Source organism: Hyperolius riggenbachi, chromosome 6 (assembly GCF_040937935.1).
Source record: "Hyperolius riggenbachi isolate aHypRig1 chromosome 6, aHypRig1.pri, whole genome shotgun sequence".
Lineage (NCBI taxonomy): Eukaryota > Metazoa > Chordata > Amphibia > Anura > Hyperoliidae > Hyperolius > Hyperolius riggenbachi.
In genome coordinates, this window is record NC_090651.1 from 226,573,965 (window position 1) to 226,600,522 (window position 26,558).

Here is a 26,558-nt window from a genome sequence, read left to right on the forward strand (position 1 = left end):
TACTATTTGGCCACAAGATGGCAACAGTAACTTTTTGTGTATTGCGACCTGCGAGCGTCCGGAAGTAGTAGGAGGCTGTGTTTGTTTTTTCTCACAATGATCGCGCTGCCCATCGGAGAGCAGCGGATCATTGTGGGGCTTAGATCAACGAACGGGAATGGATTTTCCCGTTCATTGATCTCCGGGCGAGCGGGTGCGGCGTGTTTACTAGCGGCGGGCGGCGTGTTTACGAGCGGGAGCGCGGACAGCGGCGGGAACGCGGAAAGTACGGATTTCTCCGTCCCTGGGGGTTAAAGGATGGAAAAAGGGACGGAGAAATTCGTACGGGCGGGGGTAAAGTGGTTAATCCAAACCATCACCTCCGATCATCGAAATTTCATACTGCCACGGCCTGTGTTTTTTTTTAATGGCTTTGGAGACTATGATGCTTAGTGGATGCAGGGAAGAAGTGTAGTCCAAGACTGTTTGAATATTTTTGTTCTATTTCCTGTTTTTTCTTACCTTCACTCCTTACAACGGACGGTATGGCAATTTTTCTGCCTAATTTATACGGCCTTCAACTTGTTTAACCGGAGTGTTCAATGCTCTAATCTTAAACTGTTTCTGTTTTCTGATTGTGGATTTGATATATGCCCTTTCCAGGGTTTTGTAATGCAATATATTGTCTCTTATAATTCACATGCTGTTCTTGATAGTGAATCTCATTCCTGGTGGCGTGAGATGCGCAGTAGGGATCTCTTTCACTCTACATATATACTACACCTCCCCTATGAATATTGTATCTTGGAATGTTAAGGGACTTCACTCCCCTATAAAGAGAGCCCAGATTCTTCGTCATCTAAAATCACTAGATGCAGATATTGTATTACTCCAGGAAACCCATCTTAGGACTGGAGAAATGCAGTACATGAAAAAAAAAATGGGTGGCCAAAAGTGTGGGCTCACCATTGCTAAATAAAAAAGCAGGTGTGCTCATTCTAGTTAATAAACGCTTGCAATGCTCTATTGACCAAATAGATAGCGATACATGAAGACGGTGTTCTGCTGTGCATCTCACGCTGCCAGGAGAATCAATGGTTATATTCAATGTGTACAACTCTAATGAAGGTAGGAAGGACTTTTTCCACAATTTACTCACTCTATTACTTCCCCATAATCAATCTAACCTTGTAATAGGAAGTAATGCATACACTAGAGGACAGAAAAGCTGCAACAGGTAAACCACCTTTATCCTAAACCGTGTCCACTCCCTTAACTGAATTTATCTCCTCCTTGTCCTTACATGACGCCTAGAGATATCTACACCCCCATGATCGAGAATATACATTCTACTCTCCACCCCATACTTCCTTCTGCCGGATCAACTATATTTTTTACCAGTACTCCCATGATCCAAAAACTCTCAACCATTTATGCAGCGCGGACATGAGCCTCGCGTCCGCAACGGAAGCTGCTACAGCCGCAGGGATGCGCTAGACGCGTCCCTTAAGTTTGGGGTGCTTTGCGGCGATCGTGCGGGCAAATGCCCGCGATCGCGATGTTGCTGGTAGCAGAGGGGATTGGCTGCAGGTGACAAAAGTCCCCTGTGCCAATCCGTACATGTCTGCCTAGAATAAACAATGTTTTTGTTCAAAAACAGTGTTTATTCTCAAATAGAGCTGCCGCGCTTCCTTGCGCCATCGATTTCAGCTGCTTTCCGCCGCCGATCGTTAGATTTATGAATGGGAACAAAGTTACAATGTAGCAACACATTGTTTCCTATGTAGCGTACTTGTACACTAATAGGAATTTGCTCAGCAGGGACATCTTGTGGCCAAATAGTAAATTTACTATCAAGAGGGCATATTATAAATTTATGGGCTAAAAATTAGCGATGGATGTAAAACTAAAAAAAAAAAAAAAAACTAAAAAAAAAAATGTACCTTTATTTTCAAATAAAATATTGTCAGAATTGTCACATTATACTAGGGATATAATTTTAACGTTGCAATAACCGCAACAAATGGGCAAATAAAATGTGTGGATTTTAATTACGGTAGCATGTGGTATTTTAAAACTATAACGGCCAAGAAATAATGATTTTTTCCATTTTTTTCCCTAATTATTCCCGTTAAAATGCATTTAGAATAAAATAGTTCTTAACATAATGTACCACCCAAAGAAAGCCTAATTGGTGGCGGAAAAAACAAGGTATAGATCATTTCTTTGTGATAAGTAGTGATAAAGTTATTGGGGAATGAAAGGCAGGAGCGCTGAAATGGTTAACTACAATTTTTGACATCCTCATTTCAGACCACGCTCATGTTATCGCCTCTTTCATACAACAAATCCCTAAAGGTACTGACATGCTCTGTTGTTTCCCTAGCCAGCTGTACACAGACAAGGAATTACATTCACTACTACGATCTTGGTGGTTAGAGTAATATCATGACAACCGTTGCCATGCAAATAATCCCCAATTACTATGGGACACAGGAAAAGCAGTCCTTAGAGGACAATTATTAGCTTATGTAGCAACTAAAAAGAAAACAACAAAAAGAGAATATACCCGCCACATTTAGCTGGCTAGAGATGCCTACCTAACATGCACATAGTCTCTATTTGCCCAAACTAGAATAACCTGGCTATCAATCAGAGCTCAGACAGACCAATGGCTCAAACAAAGAGAAATTTACACACAACCATACAAACGCCTGCAATACTTTAAATTTGGCAATAAAGCTGGAAGACTCTTGGCAATAATGGCAAAGGGAGGGTTTGCTTCTTTCCTCATATCAACTCTTCAGAATGAAGAATTAATTATTTACCAGCACTTCAGGAACTCTCTCAAACCCAGGTTAAAAAATGTTAATCGATAGTGTTCCTTTAATTTAGACTGAATAGGTTCTTTAAAGGACCACTATTAATTAACATGTTTTTTTAACCTAGGATTGAGAGAGTTCCTGAAGTACTGGTAATTAATGATGTATAAAATTCACTTGCTTATCTCTTTTGTTTACTGTATCAAATTTCCTTTCACACTAAAGCCTCATCTACACGGGTAGATGAGGCTGAGATCCGGCGGCTCGATTAGCCGCCCGGATCGCCTCTTCCGCGTCCCCGCTCGCCGCCGCATTCGATTCCCCGCTCGTCCACGCCGGCGCCGCTTATCTTCCGCTCCATTCACTGACATTGTCCCCTCGCGGGGAGCGAGCAGGGAATCGGCGGTGGGGAGATCCGTCCTGTCTGATCTTATCAATCGAGCCGCATTAGCGGTTAGATTGATAAGGCGCATCGGAGCCTCATCTACCCGTGTAGATGAGGCTTAAACTGACAACAGTCTGCTCTAATCTGACGGCAGAGTGAGCCATGAGGGGAGGGGGAATTCCTCACAGTGCATCTGGTAACCCTGTGTGTGAGAGAAAGTCAAGTGTCTCTGACCTGGGATGGGCTTCCGAGTACTGAAGTACTCAAATTCGAAATTCTAATGAAGATTAATTACTGCAGCTGTGACTGTGGGATGGGGGTATTAACTTACCCAGAAGTCCGTGGATCCTATGCATGTCAACGCTGTAATATGCAACCTATGGGACACGTTCCACCGCTCACTACCGCCTGTCCACCTTCCGGCGGAAGGACAAAAAACAAAAAGACAATTGCTGTAGCCTGTTTGTTTGCCTGTGTGGGGGCTGCCACCTTACATACAATCGTTGCACTGTGCACAAAACTGATAGAATTCCCAGCAATTTTAAAAGAAGAATCAGTTTCTAATAAAGGCTTTGTTTGATCACGGTTAACTGAAACCTGTCCTGTTTTAGTATAAACATGAAATAACCATAAAAAATAATTAGCTGTTCACATTAGCCAGGGAGATTGCACTAATTGGATAACAGACTTACGGTATGTGTATTCTGTCTGTCATCGTACTTTTTGCAAGGTGTACTTTAAAAACCGCAGATTGGCTTCACTTTTCTGGTAGTAAGTCCTAAAAGTATTGACCTCTCCATTGAATAAACCAAACATGAATTGCTGAATTGAGAATCTGTTCTCACCCTTTTTTTAAGATTCTCTTTATTGATTTTAAAACACAAAAAAAAGAATACAACACCTCCGTATCACACACAGGTGAAGAAGTAACAGTACAGATAACACCCTGATGGACATTCAATACAACCCCTTTTCTACCCTCCCCCCACACACCCCAATCTGTTCTCACCTTTAAATCTGTGTCCGTAGGGAGGCCATCAATTTTGGCAAATCCATCAAACAGCGTCTTGTAGAGGATGTTCTTGCGACTGCTGGCGTCTTCGGCTGGTGGCATGTGTTCCAGAACCTGAGTGCGGTTTAGCGGGTACAAGTAGAGTATAATACGCACCGCCTTGTCACGGACCTCCGCTGTTGTATAATCCAGTGCCCCTAATGCAAACTAATAATACAATCTATAAGACACAACTTCAAAGAATATAGGTGTCATCTTCTTTTTAAGTGTAGTATCTTAGATTTTTTTTGTATGTAGTCTTTTATATGTATTTATCCATCAGTATTTAGATATCTTCCTCAAAAGCCTTGAGAAACAACCTGTTTTCCATGTACAAAACACTAATAGATACTGTTGACATTGGAACTTGCCCCATGACAAAAAACAAAAGCAACTTTATTCAAGGACATGAAAACTGAAAACTGCATCAACACTAGATAACAGAAAGCTAATAAAAGCACAAATCAGTTAGCTTCAGTTTGCCCAACTACTTCCGTACCAGCAGTCTCTGCCAACTTAAAGAAAACCTGTACTGAAAATTAAAAGTCAAAATAACTATACACAAGTCATACTTACCTCCCATGTAGTCTACTCCTCAATCTCTTTCTCCTCTCCTGTGTCCTGTTTGTCCACTGTGATCAATGGAATTCTCTGTCTTCCATTTTGAAAATGGCCATTACCCCATAACAGCTTCCTGGTCAGCACACAGTTAAACTGTAATATTGCCCACTTGAGCCATAGAGAAACATGGACACATCAGTTCTCCTATCAGCTGTAACTGACAGCAACCGATATATATCTGACAGCAACTGATATATTTCAGTTCTGACAAAATGTTGTCAGAACTGGAGGGGATCATTGTCAGAAGAAAATGGTGAGCTTCTGAGAGGAACTGATGGCAAGGTAACTATGTAATGTTCATTTGAAGTTACCTCATGTGTTTATTTTAAAATTTTTTACTCAGTACAGGTTCTCTTTAAGGACCAGAGACTCCAGGTGCAGTAAAACAGTGCTTACCGTTGAATCGCCACAATGCTCCGCCGCTCCCGCCGGTTATGCTGCTCTGTCCATGCCGCAGGTCCCTCTCTGGCTCCAGACGCTCTCAATCAATGTAAGCCAATGGAATTGGCTTACAATGATGACAGGGTCAGGAGCCAATGAAATTGGCAAAAATGGCTTCTGAGAGCAGGAAAGAGATAACAATGATCAATAGATTTTGGCTCCGACATACTTCAATGAATGTGTCATTGAGCAAACAGAGACAATGAGGGTTCAAACCCACTAGCAGCCTGTTCTAAGCGCTAGTGATTTGAAAAGCTCTGCAATGCAATGTTACGGGTGATTTTTATAAAATCACATCCCACACACATAGCATTACATTACCAAAAGCTTTTCAAATCACAAGCGCTTAGAAATGGCTTAGTAGTGTACTGCTAGTGGGTTCCAGATCTCAAGCAGTAAAAACTTAAAAAGTAGACATAAATATAAAATAAAACTGTGGGATATCTAAAAAAATTCATTTTTAGGAGAAGGAGGGTAGATTTCTACAGTTTTGTAGAAAATGTGTTGAAATCCAGGCATGGTAGAGTCTGTATTTAATGCATTCAAAAAATAAAAACTTTTTAAATAAAAGTTTGAAAAAAGTGAAAGAGTGAACCATGTATAACCACCTTAACTGACGTATATGTACTGTATAGCCTGTACTGTATGGAAAAGGGAGGTGGAGAAGAATCAGGAGGCCTGCTACTCTAGGATTTGTCAGGTGCAGAAAAACGAGGCTCCCCTTGTGCCTTCAGTAGGCCTGTGACACACTGAAGAGCAGTTACTAAGTGCCTAGCAAGATCTAGTGAGTGCTGTCATCTGTCAGGGGACACTGGGCTACAGAATATCACCACTCTTTGCTGTATGGTGGTTTGGTGGCCATAGGCCTATGAGAAACTCAGATTCTCTCATGCTGAGCTTTGTCTACACTCTCACAGCTAAGAAGGTGCTCAGGAAAATCAGACGGGTTAAGCATCCAGCAAGAAAGGGCTTGGAGAACATTGTATTTTCAAGGGATTTGTGCTGAGAAACAAGTGTCACTGACAACCATTCTCTGGTAGATTTGCTAAAGAAATAAAGAGCAAATAGAGTATACAGAGGTGAAACTGGTACTATGGCTTAAGGCAGAGGTTCTCAAACGGTGCCGCGGCCCCCAGGTGCATCTCGAGCACCTCCCAGGGGTGCCACAGCATGCATCCCCATCTTTTGTTCATTGCCATCAGGTAATGCAACCACACACTGATATACACTCAACTAAAGGATTATTAGGATCACCATACTAATACGGTGTTTGACCCCCTTTCGCCTTCAGAACTGCCTTAATTCTACGTGGCATTGATTCAACAAGGTGCTGAAAGCATTCTTCAGAAATGTTGGCCCATAGTGATAGGATAGCATCTTGCAGTTGATGGAGATTTGTGGGATGCACATCCAGGGCACGAAGCTCCCGTTCCATCACATCCCACAGATGTTCTATTGGGTTGAGATCTGGTGACTGTGGGGGCCATTTTAGTACAGTGAACTCATTGTCATGTTCAAGAAACCAATATGAAATGATTCGAGCTTTGTGACATGGTGCATTATCCTGCTGGAAGTAGCCATCAGAGGATGGGTACATGGTGGTCATAAAAGGATGGACATGGTCAGAAACATTTCTTAGGTAGCCCATGGCATTTAAACGATGCCCAATTGGCACTAAGGGGCCTATAGTGTGCCAAGAAAACATCCCCCACACCATTACACCACCACCACCAGCCTGCACAGTGGTAATAACAAGGCATGATGGATCCATGTTCTCATTCTGTTTACGCCAAATTCTGACTCTATCGAGACTCATCAGACAAGGCAACATTTTTCCAGTCTTTAACCGTTCAATTTTGGTGAGCTCGTGCAAATTGTAGCCAGCCTCTTTTTCCTATTTGTAGTGGAGATGAGTGGTACCCGGTGGGGGTCTTCTGCTGTTGGTCAACGTTGCTCTTCTATCAGTTTGAATCAGTCGGCCCATTTTCCTCTAACCTCTAGCATCAACAGAGCATTCAGAGCATCAAGGCATTTTCGCCCACAGGACTGCCGCATACTGGATGTTTTTCCCTTTTCACACCATTCTTTGTAAACCCTAGAAATGGTTGTGTGTGGAAATCCCAGTAACTGAGCAGATTGTGAAATACTCAGACAGGCCCATCTGGCACCAACAACCATGCCACGCTCAAAATTGCTTAACTACTTTAGGACCGAGGTGACTGAAATCTACGCCCTGTTTTGGTGAGCTCCTGGCTGGCAGGGCGTAGATTTCAATCACCGCCCGCATCCACCGTTTCCGCCGCTCCCTGCCAATTGCACCTCTCATACCCGACATCTCTTGCCGCAGCTCACTGGCTCAATGACGGCAGAGCCATGTGAGCCGGCCAGGAGGCAATTTCATGGGCTCCTGGCCGTGTCGATCAATGTAAGCGGCTGCGATTGGCTTACATTGATAGACACGGTCAGGAGCCAATGAAAGCGGCTCCTGACCGGCTCACATGACTCTGCCATCATAGAGACGGCAGAGTCTATGTCAGGAGGATCCCGGCGTGCAGAGTTCATGGCGGTTGCAGTGGGTATGCGCGGCGATTGATCGGGATTTCGTCGGTATTGTACCAGCAGTGTCTGGTCCTTAAGGGGGCAGAGACCGCTGGTACTTAAGTGGTTAAATCACCTTTCTTTCCCATTCTGACAGTTTGGAGTTCAGGAGATTGTCCTGAACAGGACCACATCCCTAAATGCATTGAAGCAACTGCCATGTGATTGGTTGATTAGATACCTGCATTAATGAGAAATTGAACAGGTGTTCCTAATAATCCTTTAGGTGAGTGTACAATGCGGCTGCATTACCGGACAATTACCCTTCAGTCCCGGCAGCCATGTTTGAAGTTGGACATCAGAGGAATTGGGGTGGAGTGATGGTGCGCCTTGGCCTGGATAGGTAACGAAATGTTTGTCCAGCTAATGGGTCGCTTACAATCTGGAGTTGGTGCTGAGGTGATACTGCAAAATTAAACGGGGTGTTACTAACTGCAGACCCACGTGGAGAAATGTCTACGTGCTCTACAAGATTGACTCTCTATCCTCATGTTCATTCAGGGGGGGATGTTGCCTAACGTCACTGATTAATTGGAGGGGGTAATGCTGGGGGGTTAGTGGCTATTTGGAGGGAGGTGCTCCCGAGGGGGGCAGTCATTAACTGCTTGGAGGGGCATGCTGCCTAATAAGGGTCATACCGGCAATTTCGGTAATGGTTTTTGGCGAGTGGTGCCTTAAAAAAAATTTCAAAGCCATCAAGGGCGTCCTCACCCAAAAAAAGTTTGAGAACCACTGGCTTAAAGTAATGTCTTTACCATGACCAGTGAACACTATAAGCATTCAGTGGCAGGCTTGCCCATGCTAAAGCTGCACGGACTACAGCATAAGTGATCACATATGCATAGGTTCACCAACTCCTTAGCATGTCATAGCTCAACAGCTCTTAACCATAAACATACTCTTCTACCATATCCACTTTATGTACAGTATGTATTGTCAGGTAGTGGAATGTAGTAGAGAAGGTAATCATAGACAAAATATCATGTTTGCATAAAATGTTCTCTTTGTAATTATGAATAGCCTGCATTTATCTGAATGGTGCTTCTACAGTACCTGACAAGGAGACCAGCTAATAACTTTATATTATCTTTCTATATGACCTGAACTGACCAGCACTTACCTTCATGACATTGTCCACTGTGAAGCCAGAATTGTCCACGCCCAGCTCCTTCAGTAGGTTTTCCACTAGCTCTATCTGGCTTAGGGCCAGTCTTGATGGCAATGTGCCTTTCAGGGGGTGAATCAACTGAACCGGGATCATCTGAAGAGGTTTTACCTCTTTGAAAAGTGCCATCTCCTGCAAGGAAGATCATTTTAATGTTTACTATACAACTTATTGTAAAAGCACTATAGAATATTAAGGCACATTAAATAAGACACACAAGAAGGAAAACGATCATATACTGTGCTCATTATAAGTCTATTAGGATTTGCTGAGGAGTTCTGTGTATAGTATAGGTATGGCCTTAAAAATCTGGGCACAGGAGAGATCGTTAAGGCTCACAGTCTATTGTTAGTGGTGTTGCCCAGTTATCTTACCGTTCACAAGAGTCCTTTAGTTCGCGCGCACACAGCGAAAAACACAGACCTGGAGCCCATTTTTAAATGAGCTTAGGTCTGCTAGTATATATATAAACTCCTTTGTGCAGGATGACCATAGCTCTCCCCTTCTTTGCATGTATGACTTAACAGTAATTGTGGTCTGGCTGAAGTCTATAGCTCTCCTGCCCCCTATGCCAGCACAGCCAATTTATTTGATGGTGTAAGTAGAGCAGTTTGCTGCTCCTGGGAGATCTTAGAATGATTTATGTGCATGCATGTGTTCTTTAGAATGGTAGAAACTTGAAAGTGCCTCAGCGTGAATCCCAGGTTAGGAGCATGAAATGTTTGCTTGCTTGCTGAATGGTATAGGTAGAGTAGGGCCCCTTACCATACGAGAAAACCTCATCGCTGGTGAACAGAACACAATGCTTTTGCATGCAACCACATAGTTTTGCAACCTAGTTGTTCTTAATGCTGCTAGTGTTCCAGCTTGCTGTGCGCGTCTTGAGTGCTGTGGGTTAATGATTGTTTGCTGCTTGTAAGGGACAGCTCCGCTGATATAATGCTAAGCATCCTTTTAAAGTCACCACTGTATTCTAAAGTTATCGTTTTAATTAAATCCATTAACAGCAATTTATAAAAATAAGCATTCCCACTGAGTCTAATCCTCTTACATAACAATTTCAAGCATATATATTTTTTTTTTTTGCATCTGTGCGTTCCAGTGCGTCATGTCTGACCAGCAGAAAAGTGCATATGTGATGACTGTCACCATTGTCTTCTGAGTGTGTGATTGCAAATGCCTTATCCTGGAGCCAAAATGTGCCTATGAAATAATCGCGCACCTCTGGGAGCGAGGAGGCTGTAGCGTTACATTACGGTAACTCTGTAGACACATCTGAGCTGAGAGGAAACGTGTATGTTTCTTTTTCCAGGTTGGAAGAGCGCAGCAGTAAATAACAGCAGTGGTCCTCTATGGCAGGGAGTTAATGCATGCACACAAAGTGTTACTGTTCCATAACGGAGCTGTGCTTTAATATCACAGAGCCCGCTGGGCTTAGGCAGCTGTTCACATCTCTGAACAAGGCCAGTATTGTTCACACTAAACGCTCTAGGGACTCGGCTTTTTTAAACACTAATGTTTAGACTGTGTTTCTTATTAAGCATTATTTCTGCTTGCTTTCTGCGATTAAACTAACTGCCAATGTATCCAAAATTGCAGTTACATGCTTTTCTGTGCATTTTTAACAATAACACAGAACGCCACGGAAAATTATTAGTTTATCATCAAATAAGGATGTCCCTGTATTATAAAAACAAAATCTTATCCTCAGGATCGTTTTGGCTTTTTAAAACAAAGTGCAGAGTGTAGCGCTAGAAGTGCTTGTTCCTGGCAGTTCTTTGCAAGTTATCTTTTTAATTCACGAGACCCTTCCTGGCAAGATTAATGCCAAATTTTCATTTTTTTTATTCTATTATTTCCCTCATTAATAGGGATGGTCAATGAGATAAAAATAACTGAGTTAATGCAGGATTATGTAAAGTTTGTATGCAAATTTATGTGGCTTGAAAATGGACCAAACAAATTAAACCTTGATGGGATTTGATTGGTCCATTTTCAGGCTGTATACAGTACATATGCTGCACTGTGATTTAGTGGATAGCACTCTCGCCTTGCAGTGCCAGGTCCCCTGGTCCAATCCCAACTTGGGCAATATCTGCATGGAGTTTGCATATTCTACCCGTGTCTGTGTAGGACTCCTCTGGGCATTTCGTTTCCTCTCACATCCCAAAAATATACAGATAGGTTAATTTGCTTCCCCTAAAATTGTCTTTAGACTACGGACGTATGACTATGATAGGGATTAGATTGTGAGCTCCTCTGCAAAACAGTGACAGGACTATGTACTCTGTAAATAGTAAATAATTTATGACCATCCCTACTCATTAAGCTAAACCCCAGGAAAACTATTTATTTTAGTTTTGGATAGTGTGGGTCCCAGAACCTTTTCTGGGCTGTATTATTGTCAGTGTTCCCATCAGGGTAAATCTTCTTTAATTCCTGTCAAGTCAGGAAGTGAATAACTCAGACCGCAGAGAGGAGTTCAAACCCCTGGCAATTAAAAATTATATAAAACAAAAAAGCAAAAACAAATGATATTACTGTATCATTCCTTGTCCCCAGGGCCTTTAGAGATCATATTAACAACTTTGCTACCATGTTTTAACACAAAGAATGGATGTCAGCTGTGATCTACAGTGCTGTACATGATTACTGCTGTCCCTCACTGATCCCACAGCATTCTCGCCATGGAAGCCACTGGTACACTGTAGGCGTTCTGCATATGTAATGACAGCAAACAATAAGCAATCTCAAAGGCTCCTAACGAGTTCATGCAAATACAGTGATCATATGTGCAGGAAAAGAGCAGATATGGTTGCAGTCTGTTCTCTCACTGCAATTCTGCAGTATAAAATAACAGGCTGCCACTGCATCAATGTCTATGTCTCGAGCATAAAAAAAAAAAAAAAAAAAAAAGAAGAATCAAAATACAAACCTTTGTTTAAACAAAAAAAACTAAACAAAAAACAAACAAACAAAAAAAAAGGTAAAAAGCTAATAATGTATTAATCAAATTAAAAACAAAACCTGAATAAAGTTGGAGGCGACAACTCTGTGTCGGGTGGCCGAGTCCCCAGTTCTGGACAGCAGATCAGGCAGGGTCTTCTCAACACAATGTGATGTTTCACCCTTCCCCAGCTTATGTTTGGGAATGTAAAGGGTAATTATCATTTTCAGCAGTCTTAACGATGCCTGAAATACCTAAGAAAATAAATAAACAGAAATCAGCATTTTTTTGGGCAAGAGTGAAATTCCACTTGAGGGCAATCCTATAGTCAGGTGAGTACATACCATCTGGTGGTAATGGTGCATAAAATGAAATCATAACAGCGCCATAACTTTCCCATAATGAACTATACTGTGCCCTGCTGGCACCCCAAAGTTGGATGGACTTCATGGTATGGAATCCATGCCATGCCATGCCATGCCTTATCCTGCCATTTCCCGCATAGTACACAAACCTCTTTATCAATGCAGGGGCAGAAAGCAGTCACATGGAGCTTGCAGACAGGACTCAAGTTGGATTTTAATTAGTTGTAACTGATGGCAGCTGCTAAAGAATGAATTCTGCATAGTATGCAGCTCTACCACAAACCCCATTAGCACCAACTAAGGCTACAGTCAATGGTCTAATACCAGACCAGTCTATGAAGGAGTGACAATCAAAGGGTAACTTAACTTTCAATGCAGCTCATTGCGAGGGTAATGTAAGTCTATGGGGACTTACACACTATGGCAACGTGATGGGGTGCGATGGAACAAGCAATACTGAGGCAAGGCTTTTGCAAACTCTGCAGTCCATTTCAGCATGATCTATGCCTAGTGGACGGATTATGCAGCAATGCAAGTCTGTGGTGATACAGTAAGTGTGAACGAGGGATCGTGGTGCAGAGCGACAAAACTTCAGTGATGTACTTCCTGTCCAGCAGAGAGTATGTCACTGAGCAGGAGGGTGGAGCTACCCATATTACACTGTCATGCACTCTGCCCCAGGGTAATATGCACAGTGAAATGGTGTGGTGCAATGTCCTGCCCTGGGCTCTCCTGCCGCAGGACAATCGCACCACTACATGTGTGCAACTAGCCTGAAAAAACAAAAATAACAAATAAAAAAACTCACTGTAAACCATGGACTGGCGCACATGCTCGGACTGACGGGTACAGCAGCAAGTACGTCACTGAAAGGAGGTGGGCCTATGCATATGACTCTGTCTGCACACTCTGCCACAGGGTCATATGAAGTGCAGATTCATGCGGTGTGATGACCTTGTGGCAGACTCCACTGCTGTAGAATCACCAAACAAGTTGGAAAGCAGCCTTATGCTGAGCATACACGGGGCGTTTTTTTATTATCAATCGAGCCGCTGATGGCTCGATTGATAATATCCGACGTGTCCAATCAATACAATACCGCGCTCGATCCCCGCGGGCGGACAATGGAAGAAACGAAGCGCAAATAAGGGAGTGCCCGCGAGGACGAGCGGGAATCGATCCGGGCGCCCGCATGGACGAGCGGGGACGCGGAGGGCTCGATTCGGGCGCACAAACGAGCTGTGTATGCCCAGCATAAGATGCTTTCCTTGCATTGAAAGAAAACCATGGCTACAATTACTAGGTAATTCCAGGCAATGTTGATCCAGGGATTTTATCCGATTGCCATCTAGAGTCGGGAAATTATTTCTCGCCGTTAGGTGAAAAAAAAAAACTTAACTGCTTGGACCAATTAGCCCTTTCTCTGAGTTACCGTAACAGATATGTAAGGGTGCAGGCTAGTGTTATATCTTATTTTGTGATTGAACTCGATGGGTATATACATTGTATTTTTTCAACCCAAATTACTATTTAACAATGTATTCCTTAGCAAAAACATCCTGGTAGAAACTGGTGAGTCCGAGTAGATTAGTACATAATGATCACGTAATTGCTATAGAACTAGAGATACTATAATGCTAAAAACATTAATAGCTTATTTATACAGATTTTTGGATAAGCTTTGAACCAGAGATGAGAACAAGGTCATTTTAAGACAATAAATGGCCTCAATTCATTAAACTTATCTCCTGTCTTTAATAACTCTTCTGAGCTGTTTCTACAGTTGTCCCCATAGTGATAACTGTAGAACCAGCTCAGAAGAGTTATTAAAGACAGGAGATAAGCTTAGTGAATTGAGGCCATTACATTTGAAAAATGGTTTGTGGAGCAATGATCTTGTTAATGAAAGAGAGTTACAATGTAATGCAGTATAGAAACTGCTGAGAAGGGGCATGCTATAACCATTTGAAGGACAACTGAAGTGAGAAGAATATGGAGGCTGCCATGTTTATCTCCTTTTAAAGGAAGCCAAAGCTGCTGAAATGAAAACGTTTTTTTTACATACCTGGGGCTTCCTCCAGCCGCATATGTTCGGATCGCGCAAGATAAGTGCACCCTCTGTGTATCTCCCCAGTGGCTGCCGGAGAGATACGCAAAGAGCACACTTCTCTTACGTCTGACTGGCCCGACTGACAGAAGTGACGGGACCCGATACCGGAGCTGCAGGCAGTGGAGGACTGTGGCGTGGGAGTGTTCTGAGCTTATGGGGCTGGAGTAAGCCCCAGGTATGTAGAAAACTTTTTCATTTCAGCAGCTCTAGTACTCGTTTAACAATACCAGTTGCCTGGCTATCCTGCTGATCTATTTGGCTGCAGTAGTGTCTGAATCACACAAGAAACAAGCATGCAGCTAATCTTGTCAGATCCGACAATGTCAGAAACACCTGATCTGCATATGCTTGTTCAGGGTCTATGGCTAAACGTATTAGAGAGGATCAGCAGGGCTGCCAGGCAACTGGTATTGCTTACAAGGAAATAAATATGGCAGCCATATCCCTCTCGCTTCAGTTGTCCTGTAAGTTTAGAAGCATTAATTAAATGGAAAAACAAAAATTCTAAATGGCTCAGTACAGTGTTTAGATACCAGTAATACAATATGGCAGCTACCCATTGTCCACACAGTTTCTATGCAGACACAGGTCGACAGGCCCTATTGTGGGGGTACGAGGAGGGTAGCAAGTAACAACACTTTGCCCTGCTGATATTGTGGTTCATCTATAAAATATAAGCTAGCATGTCTTCTAGTGCTACGACTCTACCTACTCCATTGACTGAACAGGGGACTTAAACTTAGCTAGGTGACTTCTTCATTATCATCATGCCTTCCTACACTAACCACATGCTTGATTGAAAGCCTCTGAAACCTGCATTGCTAATCTCTTTTTCTCAAATGGTATGCATAATTAACTTAGGCCACTTCCTGCTACTTCTTAGCTATTCAATAGAGCCTTTGCATATGCTTGACTAGCCCTGCCCCTGTGAGACAAATTGGCCAGCCAACTCTCACCTGATAGCAGTCTGCCTATTAACTACAAACTCAGTTAGGGCCTATATTAGTAGAACTCTAAGGTCAGCAAGACCGTTTTGGTCAGCAGGGCATATACTTAAAGGTCGTATCTTTAAGGGTGTGTAAGACACTCAGAATTAGCCCAGAATTAAACCAAAAGAGAACAGATGAGAAAAAACACAAAACTCTCCATGGCTGCTCATCTGCTGATCTAACACTGGCATGATCTCTTCTCTTTGGCTTCCCTGACTTCCACCATCAGCTCATGTTTATCAATCCCTGAACTACCCTCATTTCATCCATCCACATACACCTGATAAAATCACACAAACTACCCTGCACTCTTTAACTCTGACACTTATTTTCCCTAATTATACACACACCAACTTGCAAAATGTTTAATATCCTTTTTACAGCCATTATCCTGTCAGCACCACTACTTAAAATACCTACATCACTCACCCCTCCCGCTGCCAGCAATGACATCTACATTGCTCCCTCTCTCCTACCATCCTCTCTTCTCATGAACTTTTCTTATTTCTCAAATCACACATACCTTCCTCCACATCTCTTAAACAGCCCTCTGTTACATACAAATCACATCCTCACCTCTCTCATCTCTGCCTACTACTTCTACTTGCTGCTGGGGACATATCACCCAATCCAGGACCCTCTCATAGACCGCACTGCACTCTGGTAAATACCACATCCCGCACTGACCATCCTCACTCCTCCACACACATTAACCGATGTAACCTGATCACCATTCCTTGCCTTCCCAGCTCTCCCCCTCATTGGGGACTTTAACATCCCCATAGACACTAACTGTTCCACTACCACAAAATTCCTCTCACTCACCTCATCCTATGACCTCTCCCAGTGGTCCTCAACCTCCACTCACAAAGATGGCCACACTTTGGACCTAGTTTTTACCCGGCTCTGCCCAGTTTCCACATTTAATAACTCTTTATTCCCCCTTTCAGATCACAATCTCATAACTTTTACAATCAGCCCCTCCCTGACTCCTCCAGCTACCGTAGTGCAGCCATCACGCCTATGCAGGAATTATCGCAACCTCAACCTCTGCTCCCTAGCTGACTCTCTAAAACCCCTGGGCTCCCTGTCATCCTACACTGACCCTGAGTCAGCATCCATCTACTACTCCACCACAGTCACCGCTGTCATGAACACAGCCGCCCCTCTCACCAACTTCCGCCCCCGCTGCATCAACAGACTGCCCTGGCTGACTAAACCCATAAAACAACTGAAAAGACAGTCCAGGGCAGCAGAACGGCAGTGGAGGAAAAGCTCCAATGCAGATGACTTCGCTCACTATAAAAACACGCTGCTGCAGCTCAGGGACGCTCTCTCACTTGCAAAGCAGTCATACTTCTCTACACTCATTTCTTCACAATCCCATAACCCTAAACAACTTTTCAACACCTTCAGCTCTCTTCTCCACCCCCCGCCTCCCCCTACAACCACAAGCTTGTCTGCAGAAGACTTTGCAGCATATTTTGTGAGCAAAATTGAAACACTACAGAACAGCTTTCAAAAGCAACCCTCTTCACCGGTCCAATCACCTCTTCCTTTTTCGTCTCTGCCCGGCAGCTCCCCTTCTATCAACTATCCCTCTCCACATAACCACTCACCCACTCAAACCTCCTCCCCACTAACAATCTTCTCAGCCTTAACTGAACAGCGTCTTTCTTCACTAATCTCTAAAGCTAATCTTACTACATGCGCCTCAGATCCTATTCTCTCTCATCTTATCCCCCAGCTCTCCTCCCCCCTCATTCGTGCTTTAACAACACTGTTTAACCTTTCCATCTCTACTGGCATTTTTCCTTTTATTTAAACAAGCTATCATAACATCACTAATCAAAAAACCCTCTTTAGACTCCACTGCCCTTTCTAATTACCGCCCAGTCTCTCTCCTTCCCTTTGCCTCCAAACTTCTGGAACGCCACATTTACTCAGAGTTGTCTAACTTTCTCTCTGCTAATTCCCTGTTGGACCCCTTCCAGTCTGGCTTCCGCCCTCAACACTCTACGGAAACCGTTCTCACTAAGATTGCCAATGACCTCCTAGCTGCTAAAGCCAAAGGCAGATTTTTGGTACCAATACTCCTAGATCTGTCCTCTGCCTTCGACACTGTTGATCATACCCTAATTCTCCAGACCCTCTCAACACTGGGAATCAAGGGCCTAGCACACTCCTGGCTCAACTCTTACCTGTCTGGACGTTCATTCATGGTCTCCTATGCCAATACCAACTCCTCTCCACGCCCACTGTCTGTGGGAGTACGACAAGGGTCAGTCCTTGGACCCCTCCTCTTTTCCATTTACACCCATGACCTGGGACAGATAATAAGCTCTTTTGGGTTTCAATATCACCTCTATGCTGATGACACCCACATTTATTGTTCTGCCCCAGACCTCTCCACACTACTATCTAAAATCCCTGAATGTCTATCCGCTGTATCTACATTTATGTCATCCCGCTTCCTTAAACTCAATATGAGCAAAACGGAGATTGTGATATTTCCACCTTCGCTCTCTGTTCCACCTCCCATTGTCACAATCAATGTAGATAACACCCCAATAGCATCAACCCCCAAAGCTCATTGCCTAGGGCTAACTCTGGAGTCTGAGCTCTCCTTTAAACCACATATTAACACGTTAACTACCTGCTGCTACTTCCATCTCAAAAACATTTCCAGAATCCATCCCTTCCTTTCACAAGAAGCAACTAAAATGCTTGTGCATGCCCTAATCATCTCCCATCTTGACTACTGCAACACCCTACTCTGTGGTCTACCAAAAAGCAGACTGGCACCTCTCCAATCCCTACTAAACTCTGCGGCCCGTCTCATCCACCTCTCTTCTAGATCCTCTGAGGCAGCCCCTCTCTGCCAATCCCTCCATTGGCTACCAGTTGCCCAAAGGATCCAGTTTAAACTTCTCACACTGGCATACAAAGCTCTACACAAGCTATCGCCTCCATACATTTCCTCTTTAATCTCCAGATACCTCCCCGCCCGGACCCTCCGTTCCTCACAGGAGACCCTTTTGTCCTCCAGCCTAGTCACCTCCTCTCACTCTCGCATCCAAGACTTCTCACGGGCTGTCCCTCTCCTTTGGAACTCCCTCCCTCAGCCGGTTCGTCATGCCACGAGTCTGGAAACCTTCAAACGTACTCTGAAAACACACCTGTTCAGACAAGCCTATAATTTGCTATAGGCAGCACTGAAGGCACACTGGCTCACCCACTAATCCTTGTGTTAACTTCCCTTTTGTTTCCTCCCCACTACCCTCTAGATTGTAAGCCTGCAAGGGCAGGGACCTCCTCCTAGTGTTTCTCATACTGCTGTTATTTTAACATATGTACATGTACCAACTACATATCAACTATCTATATTTATTCTATACAATGTCATGACTGTACGGTGTCTTGTATTTCTTATGTATATTTGTTCCCCGTTATTTGTTTGTATTATGTACAGCGCTGCGGAAGATGCTGGCGCTATATAAATAAAAAATAATAATAATAATAATAATGCTTGTTTCAGGCGTGAGATTCTGATTCTACTGAAGCAAAAAATAAATAAATAAATAAATCAGCAGTACTGCCAGGCAATTGGCATTGTTTGAAGAAATATATATATATATATATATATATATAGCAGGATTACTTTAAGCTCAGCAGAACCCAACTACAAATTAACAGCAATAATTGAAACTGCTGGTGTGTGATTACATAGGTCATAGGAGAAACGTTCGCTGCATTACTACATCACTTTAAGAACACATTGCAGAGGCGGCTTAAGTGTACCTAGTGACATTGGCATCAGAGAAGAGGTGCCACTTCTGGAAGTGTCTGGCATCCTGCGTCCTGAACTACAAGTGGTAGCTCAAGTGACCCAGGAGACCTGCCCAGAGTTCAACACGTCCAAGTGTCTCAATAACAGTTTCCACATTAAAACTCTGCAGTGTTCCATGTATAAAAGCAATTAAAGCTAACCTGCCATTTCCCTTATTGCCTTGAAAACAGAATTTAGCTATAGCATTGTGTACGCCCCATAGAATCTGTTACTAATTCAACATATAGAGATTTTATGCACCAGTTACATTCTGAGATGAATTCATTTACAGAGGAATTTTAGCGAAAAGGGGACAAAAATAAATCAATACACTGTGAAGTGAGAAATTAAAAAATAGAAGTGAGATGGTTCATATTGCTTGAGCCACTATCCGGCTCCATGTAATCATCTTTACTACTGGCAGACATGAAAAAAAGAAATGAAAAGAAAACTGACCATTATCTATAACCACACTCCCTAACAATGTGACAGGCTAAAGGTTTTTTTCTTATTTTTTTATAATTCATAATAATTATACATAAATATTTATACAGTGTATATATATATATATATATATATATATATATATATACTGTATATTCATGCGTATAAGACTACTTTTTAACCCTTGAAAATCTTCTGTAAAGTTGGGGGTCGTCTTATACGCCGGGTGTCATTGATGCCGGGTGATACACCCTATCCTGTTACCGCCTCTCAGATCTCCCTGCTGAGGGAGCACAATCTATTCTTTCATACCGCTCTGATAAACAGGTAGACAAGGAGAGCTGACCAGTCTACTTAAGGAGAGTTGACCAATGCAACAAGTCAATTGACTATATACTGTTATATACTGGGTAACACATACAGTACAGCACCAGTATCTGTTCATACTCAGCACCAGTACATGCTTTTTTTATTTTAATTTGGTGTGCGTTGGAAGAGGGGTAGTCTTATACGGCGAGTATATCCCAAACTCTATATTTTAACTGGAAAAGTTGTCAGGTCGTCTTATACGCCGGAATATACGGTATATATATATATATATATATATATATATATATATATATATATATATATATATATATATACATACACACACACACACACAGTGGGATGCGAAGGTTTGGGCAACCTTATTAATCGCCATGATTTTCCTGTATAAATCATTGGTTGATCAAAATGCCAGTTAAAGGAATACTATCAATGCCCAAGTGTTCTAAAATGACAAAGTACAAAGAATGTCTAAAAAGCTGTGTAAACATTTTGCTACTATTCATGTTAAATATCAGTGAGAAAAGCTATAATTCATTGTGTAGATTTTAGCTACGTTTAGAATGTCTCATTTGCAGAGGTGAATCCCTGCAGTTTAACATGCTAATAACAGTGTAATATTGAAGCAGATTATTTGAAAACAGGTATCAGGTTTCACACACTACAGTATTACAAATGTTTATGATGCACATAAGATACATTTCCTCTGCTCTCTGTGAGAGGAAGCTCTACCTGTCTCTGACTGAGCTCTCTGCACACACAGAGTTAACTGATGCACTGTGAGGGAATTCCCCCCTCACCTCATGGCTCATTCTGCCATCAGAATTACAGCAGACTGCCTTCAGAGAATTGTGAAAGGAATTAGATAACAGTAAACAAAGAGATAAGGATTCAAATGTATACACCAGTACTTAGCAGCACTTCCCAAACACTTCCTATCTCAATTGAAAAAAAAAGCATGTTAATTGATAGTGTCCCTTTAAATATATTATATAGGAGAAACACACAGTGATATTTGAGAAGTGAAATGAAGTTTATTGGATTTACAGAAAGTGTGCAATAACTGTTTAAATAAAATTAGGCAGGTGCATAAATTTGGGCACTGTTGTCATTTTGTTGATTCCAAAACCTTTAGAATTAATTTTTGGAACTCAAATTGGCTTGGTAAGCTCAGTGACCCCTGGCCTACATACACAGGTGAATCCACTTATGAGAAAGAATATTTAAGGGGGTCAAATGTAAGTTTCCTTCCTCCTTTTATTTTCTCTGAAGAGTAGCAACATGGGGGTCTCAAAACAACTCTCAAATGACCTGAAAATAAAGAATGTTCACCATCATGGTTTAGAGGAGGGACACAGAAAGCTGTCTCAGAGATTTCACCTGTCTGTTTCCACAGTTCGGAACTTATTGAGAAAATGGAAGACCACAGGCTCAGTTCAAGTTAAAGCTTGAAGTGGCAGACCAAGAAAAATATCGGATAGACAGACGCGACAAATGGTGAGAATAGTCAGACTCAACCCACAGACCAGCACCAAAGACTTACAACATCATCTTTCTGCAGATGGAGTCACTGTGCGGCGTTCAACCATTCGGCGCACTTTACACAAGTAGATGCTGTATGCGAGAGTGATGCAAAGGAAGCCAAAGCCACATGAGGTATGCTAAAGCACATTTGGACAAGCCAGGTTCATTTTGGAATATGGTGCTATGGACTGATGAAACTAAAATAGAGTTATTTGGGCTTAATAAGGGGCATTATGCATGGAGGAAGAAAACACAGCATTCCAAGAAAAACACCTGCTACCTACAGTAAAATATGGTGGTGGTTCCATCATGCTGTGTGGCTGTGTGGCCAGTGCAGGGACTAGGAGTCTTGTCAAAGTTGAGGAACGCATGGATTCCACTCAGTATCAGTAGATACTGGAGACCAATGCCCAGAGATCAGTGACAAAGCTGAAACTGCGCAGCTTTGGACCCTTCAACAAGACAACGACCCTAAACACTGCTCAAAATCTACTAAGGCATTCATACAGAGGAACAATTACAACGTTCTGGAATGGCCATCTCAGTCCCCAGACCTGAATATAATTGAAAATCTGTGGTCTGAGTTAAAGAGAGCTGTCCATGCTTGAAAGCCATCAAACCTGAATGAACTAGAGATGTTTTGTAAAGAGGAATGGTCCTTCAACCAGAATCCAGACTCTCATTGGAACCTATAGGAAGCATTTAGAGGCTGTAATTTCTGCAAAAGGAGGATCTACTAAATATTGATTTCATTTATTTTTTGTAGTGCCAAAATGTATGCACCTGCCTAATTTTGTTTAAACAATTATTTCACAAATCATCAATCTCAAATATAACTATGAGTGTCTCCAATATGATATATTTAACTGACATTTTTTATCATAACAACCAACAATTTATACAGGAAAATGATGACGATTAACAAGGTTGCCCAAACTTTCGCAGCCCACTGTATATATACTGGTTGCTTCCCGCAATGCAACACTGTTCACAGACAAGAAACTGTCAGGACCTAGGTCCTGACATCACACTGTGGGAGGGGTCTGACCACAATACCAGCCATACAGACCTCCCTCCGCTCCCCCAGTGATGTATTTGAGAATAGGTAAAGATTTCTCATGCTGATTGGGATGAAGTTAAAACCTTGGTTACAGTTCTTCTTTAACCCCCTTGCCGGTCCAATTCCTGCGGCAAGGGGGCAGCGCAGCACTTTCTTTTAATTTTTTTTTTTTTAAATCATGTAGCGAGCCCACATGATAGCAGCTGAGCAGCGGCATCCCCCCAGCCACTCCGATCGCCTCCGGCGATCAGAGTATGCAGGAAATCCTGTTTAGAACGGGATTTCCTGCTGGGCTTCCCCGGTCGCCATGTCGACGGGGCGGGATGACGTCACCGACGTCATGGAAGTCGGGACGTCAGAGGGAATCCCGATCCACCCCTCAGCGCGGCATGGCACTGATTGGCCAGGCTGCACAAGGGGTCTGGAGGGGGGGGCGCGGCGAATCGGCGGCGATCGTAATATGCACGCAGCTAGCACTTAAAAAAAATATTATGCAAATCGGTCCAGCGGGTCCTGAGAAATCTTACTGCGCAGGTTACCCCGAGCTGAGCTCGGGATAACCGGCAAGGAGGTTGAAGGACACCCGAGGCGAAAATAAACACCTTATAACATCTAACTTCCTTCTTCTAAAAATAACATTTTAAGATATTCCACAGTTTTATTTTATGTTTAAATCTACTTTTAAGTTGTAACTGTTTTTAGTGTTTTTGCTCAATTACACATTCAGAAGTATGCCAGAGTTAGAATCTATGAACAATTGACCCTTTTTATCTCTTTCCTGCTCTCAGAAGCCATTTTCTGCTAGGAAAGTGTTGTATAGTTGGAATTTCTTATCAGTGAGGGTCAATCTGTAGTCACTTCCTGTCTGAGTCAGGACGGAGTCAGCCACTTACATACCTGATGTTTAACTCTTTCAGGCAGAGAAAGAAAAAAAGGAACACAGCACAGTTATTTGTATGTTAGGCACTGTACATACCCATGTCCATCTCATCATGTCACATGTCACCTCAGGTATCCTTTAACCCTCTGGGGACTGCCTAACGCCAATGAGCGTGATCAAGGCGGCAGCCCCAGGACCACCTAACGCCAATTGGCGTCAAGTCCTGGGGCGGGGATTTGCAGGAGAGGATGACGGAGCTCCGCTCTGCCTTCAGTTTACCAACGGCGTTAGACGGTGAAAATGCCGTCTATTTAGTCCGTACAGCGCTGCGATCTAAGGCAGCGCTATACTGGGGACAGCCGTGTGACATGGCTGTCCCCCTGGCAGGCTCAAATAACTTAAGTAGGCCATATACAGGTCGATACCTACTTTAACCCTCGATGCATTTCGAGCGTAAACTCCTCTAGGCATGCTAAATACAGTATAATTCTGCATTCTTAAAATAGAAGGCATTTGCAAATATTTCGCTTTACGTGAGCACAAAAGGTATTCTCATAATGCAGCTCACTTAGTGACTATGCAAATCATTCTTCATGTCCTTGAAAAGCGAGGTGTACATCCAGAGACACTGATCTACAGCATGATGTACATCCTTGTGCAGACTTGTATAGGATGACTTGTACACAGCTGTTTCAGACCATGTTGGCCTTCATCAGTACAAGGCATGGAGTAATATGGCTCTATTTGTAGGATTTAGAAAGTAGGAGTTTTACAGGGTACGGAGCTTGGAGAACCAGAAGCACTAGGATTTTGTAAGACAAAGGAATAACTTGTATTTTAACTAACTCAACTTCAGTAATGCATTGTGGTAGTAACTTTTTGCTCAAGTATTTAGTACTCAACTGAATAATTGAACTGAACCTAATGCCCTCTGGATATCACTGCTGGAACTTTAAAATTTTACATAAGCGTAACAGGGGGAGTTCGTAGGAAGGGGTCATTCACAGTGTAAGGGTGGGCAGTGGAGAGGGACCAAAAAAGTAAGAAAGATAGATAGATTTTAATGTCTAAATCTAGACAACTAAGATGGGGACGACAGTAGAATCTCGTTATAGTAAGCTCTGATAGTAAACTTCTGGATATAGTAAACTCAGTCCTCAAGTCCCATAGAATACGTTTGTATAAAATATAGAATGTGTTTGTATAAATATTCAATGTATGACCAATTCTGATATAGTAAACTACTTTTCCTGGTCCCGTGGAGTTTACTATAAAACTCTACAGTATTTGGTTTTCAGGCTGCTGCATCCTGTTAGTTCCTGAGCTTTGGCTCATAAAGAACCAGCCATTACTTTAGCTCAGCATCACGCTTTGACATGTAGCAATGGCAAACTTAAAAACCACTGAAGTAAATTAAGCAGCTATTAATTTCTGGTATTAGAAATTTGGAGGTTGGAAGAACAAAAAGGATGCCTCAATGATTGGTTATTAGATGCTTAGGTTCTCAGTTTCTCTTCTTGAAGATTACATATCTATAAATACTGTATTTAAAAGGACTAATGGAATTTAAAAAGGCTCCATCTTTTCTCACTGGGGGCCTGGGAACATAGAGCCATGTAAAATAAATCTGACTACAGAAGGGAGGGCAAATAAGAGGAACAGTTTTACTACTGATGTGAAACACGGCCTGTGTAAATGAAAAGCTAGACCTACAGAGTTCAGGTCCCCTTTAAGCTTTTGTGCCCTATTTTCCAGACATTAATCACCGATTTGCTCATCTCCTCTGCTCATGTATGCCAAACTCTGCAGCATCCCAGTGGCAGATGTTAATAATTAAGATATCATCTCCACAAAACCAAGACTGGCTTCTTAGAAGGGTGGTTCATTTTTCACTAGCTCGTGCATTACTCACCCTCTCATAACCATTGTCACGGTCCTACATGCAGACTTTCATCCAACAGACAGCGGTAATAGCAAACACTGGGTATCTTAGGCTCCTTTGTTTCACAACAGTGGGTATGACAGGCCTGGATGTCTCTGAGGAGGTCCTTAGCCTGCGCATCCAGTCAAGCAATGCTTCCAAAACCTTCGCTATGGCAGCGGCATGGATACACAATGCCCAGATTCAGAATTTATTATTTCAATTAGTCACTCTGACTCATTAAAGTCGCTTTGGCAGAATGGGTCTGGAAAATATAACCTAGGTTTTGTCCAACCCTGATTTTGTATAAGCAGGGGATATACTGATATTACCGCTAGTATTTACTGCTAACCATTTTAAAAAGAGATATAGTTTTCTGCCAGGCTTTGAAAAATCTCACATAATTAACCCTGTCTGGTCTTGAAGTGCAGGAACAGCATGTAAAGTTTTCCTACATTGACAGAGCCAATATTTAACAAAGTTTGTCAAACTGAATTATTAGGCTATGTGTTTTCTGTTTGTTTTTAGTATTAGATTTCATGAAGGAGTTACCATGGATGTTTTTATGTTGTTCCTAGTTACACAGTGAACCTCCGGCACAAAACAACATGAACATACACTATGTCCACACACTGTGTAACTTTAGTTAATGACAGCTACAAAAAACGAACACCTCAATGACTAATGACAAAGGAAACAAAATGGCTGCTGAATTTTTTCAGTGTACACGCTAAAGGATCATTGTATCGCTACATATTTCTTCATAGTATGTTTTAAAAGTTAAGCATACTTATGACTTAAATATACAAGAGCTAGTCAATATTTCCCCTGATCAATAATGTAATCAATCATAATCCATAACTGATTTTGCTCCCTAAAGACTAAAGGCTAGGTTCACACTGGGGTATCTTTCTAGGTTCCCAGAGTCTCTCTTCAATCATCACTGTGTCCGCTCCTTGTCTTTTCTATTTGCAAACCACACCTGTCCCACCAAAAGGAAACTGTTTGTTTGTAGTAGCATATCTTCACCTAATTTAAAAATATGTATTTTTATAGACATTTTTAAAAAACTAAATACAATGTATAAAAACCTATTAGAA

The 26,558-nt window shown here is 42.3% G+C and overlaps 1 protein-coding gene across 2 annotated transcripts in view; it reads right to left on the reverse strand.

The window, feature by feature from the left end:
• The window catches only part of CEP104 (centrosomal protein 104), a 152,724-nt gene that overhangs the window by 46,645 nt on the left and 79,521 nt on the right, over positions 1–26,558 (reverse strand). For both annotated transcript variants that reach the window (XM_068240489.1, XM_068240488.1), the window contains exons 12-14: positions 12,090–12,263; positions 9,018–9,194; positions 4,196–4,405 (exon numbers count right to left, since the gene is read on the reverse strand). In XM_068240489.1, coding sequence (XP_068096590.1) covers positions 4,196–4,405; positions 9,018–9,194; positions 12,090–12,263 — 561 coding nt within the window. The remainder of the gene's footprint in view (positions 1–4,195; positions 4,406–9,017; positions 9,195–12,089; positions 12,264–26,558) is intronic.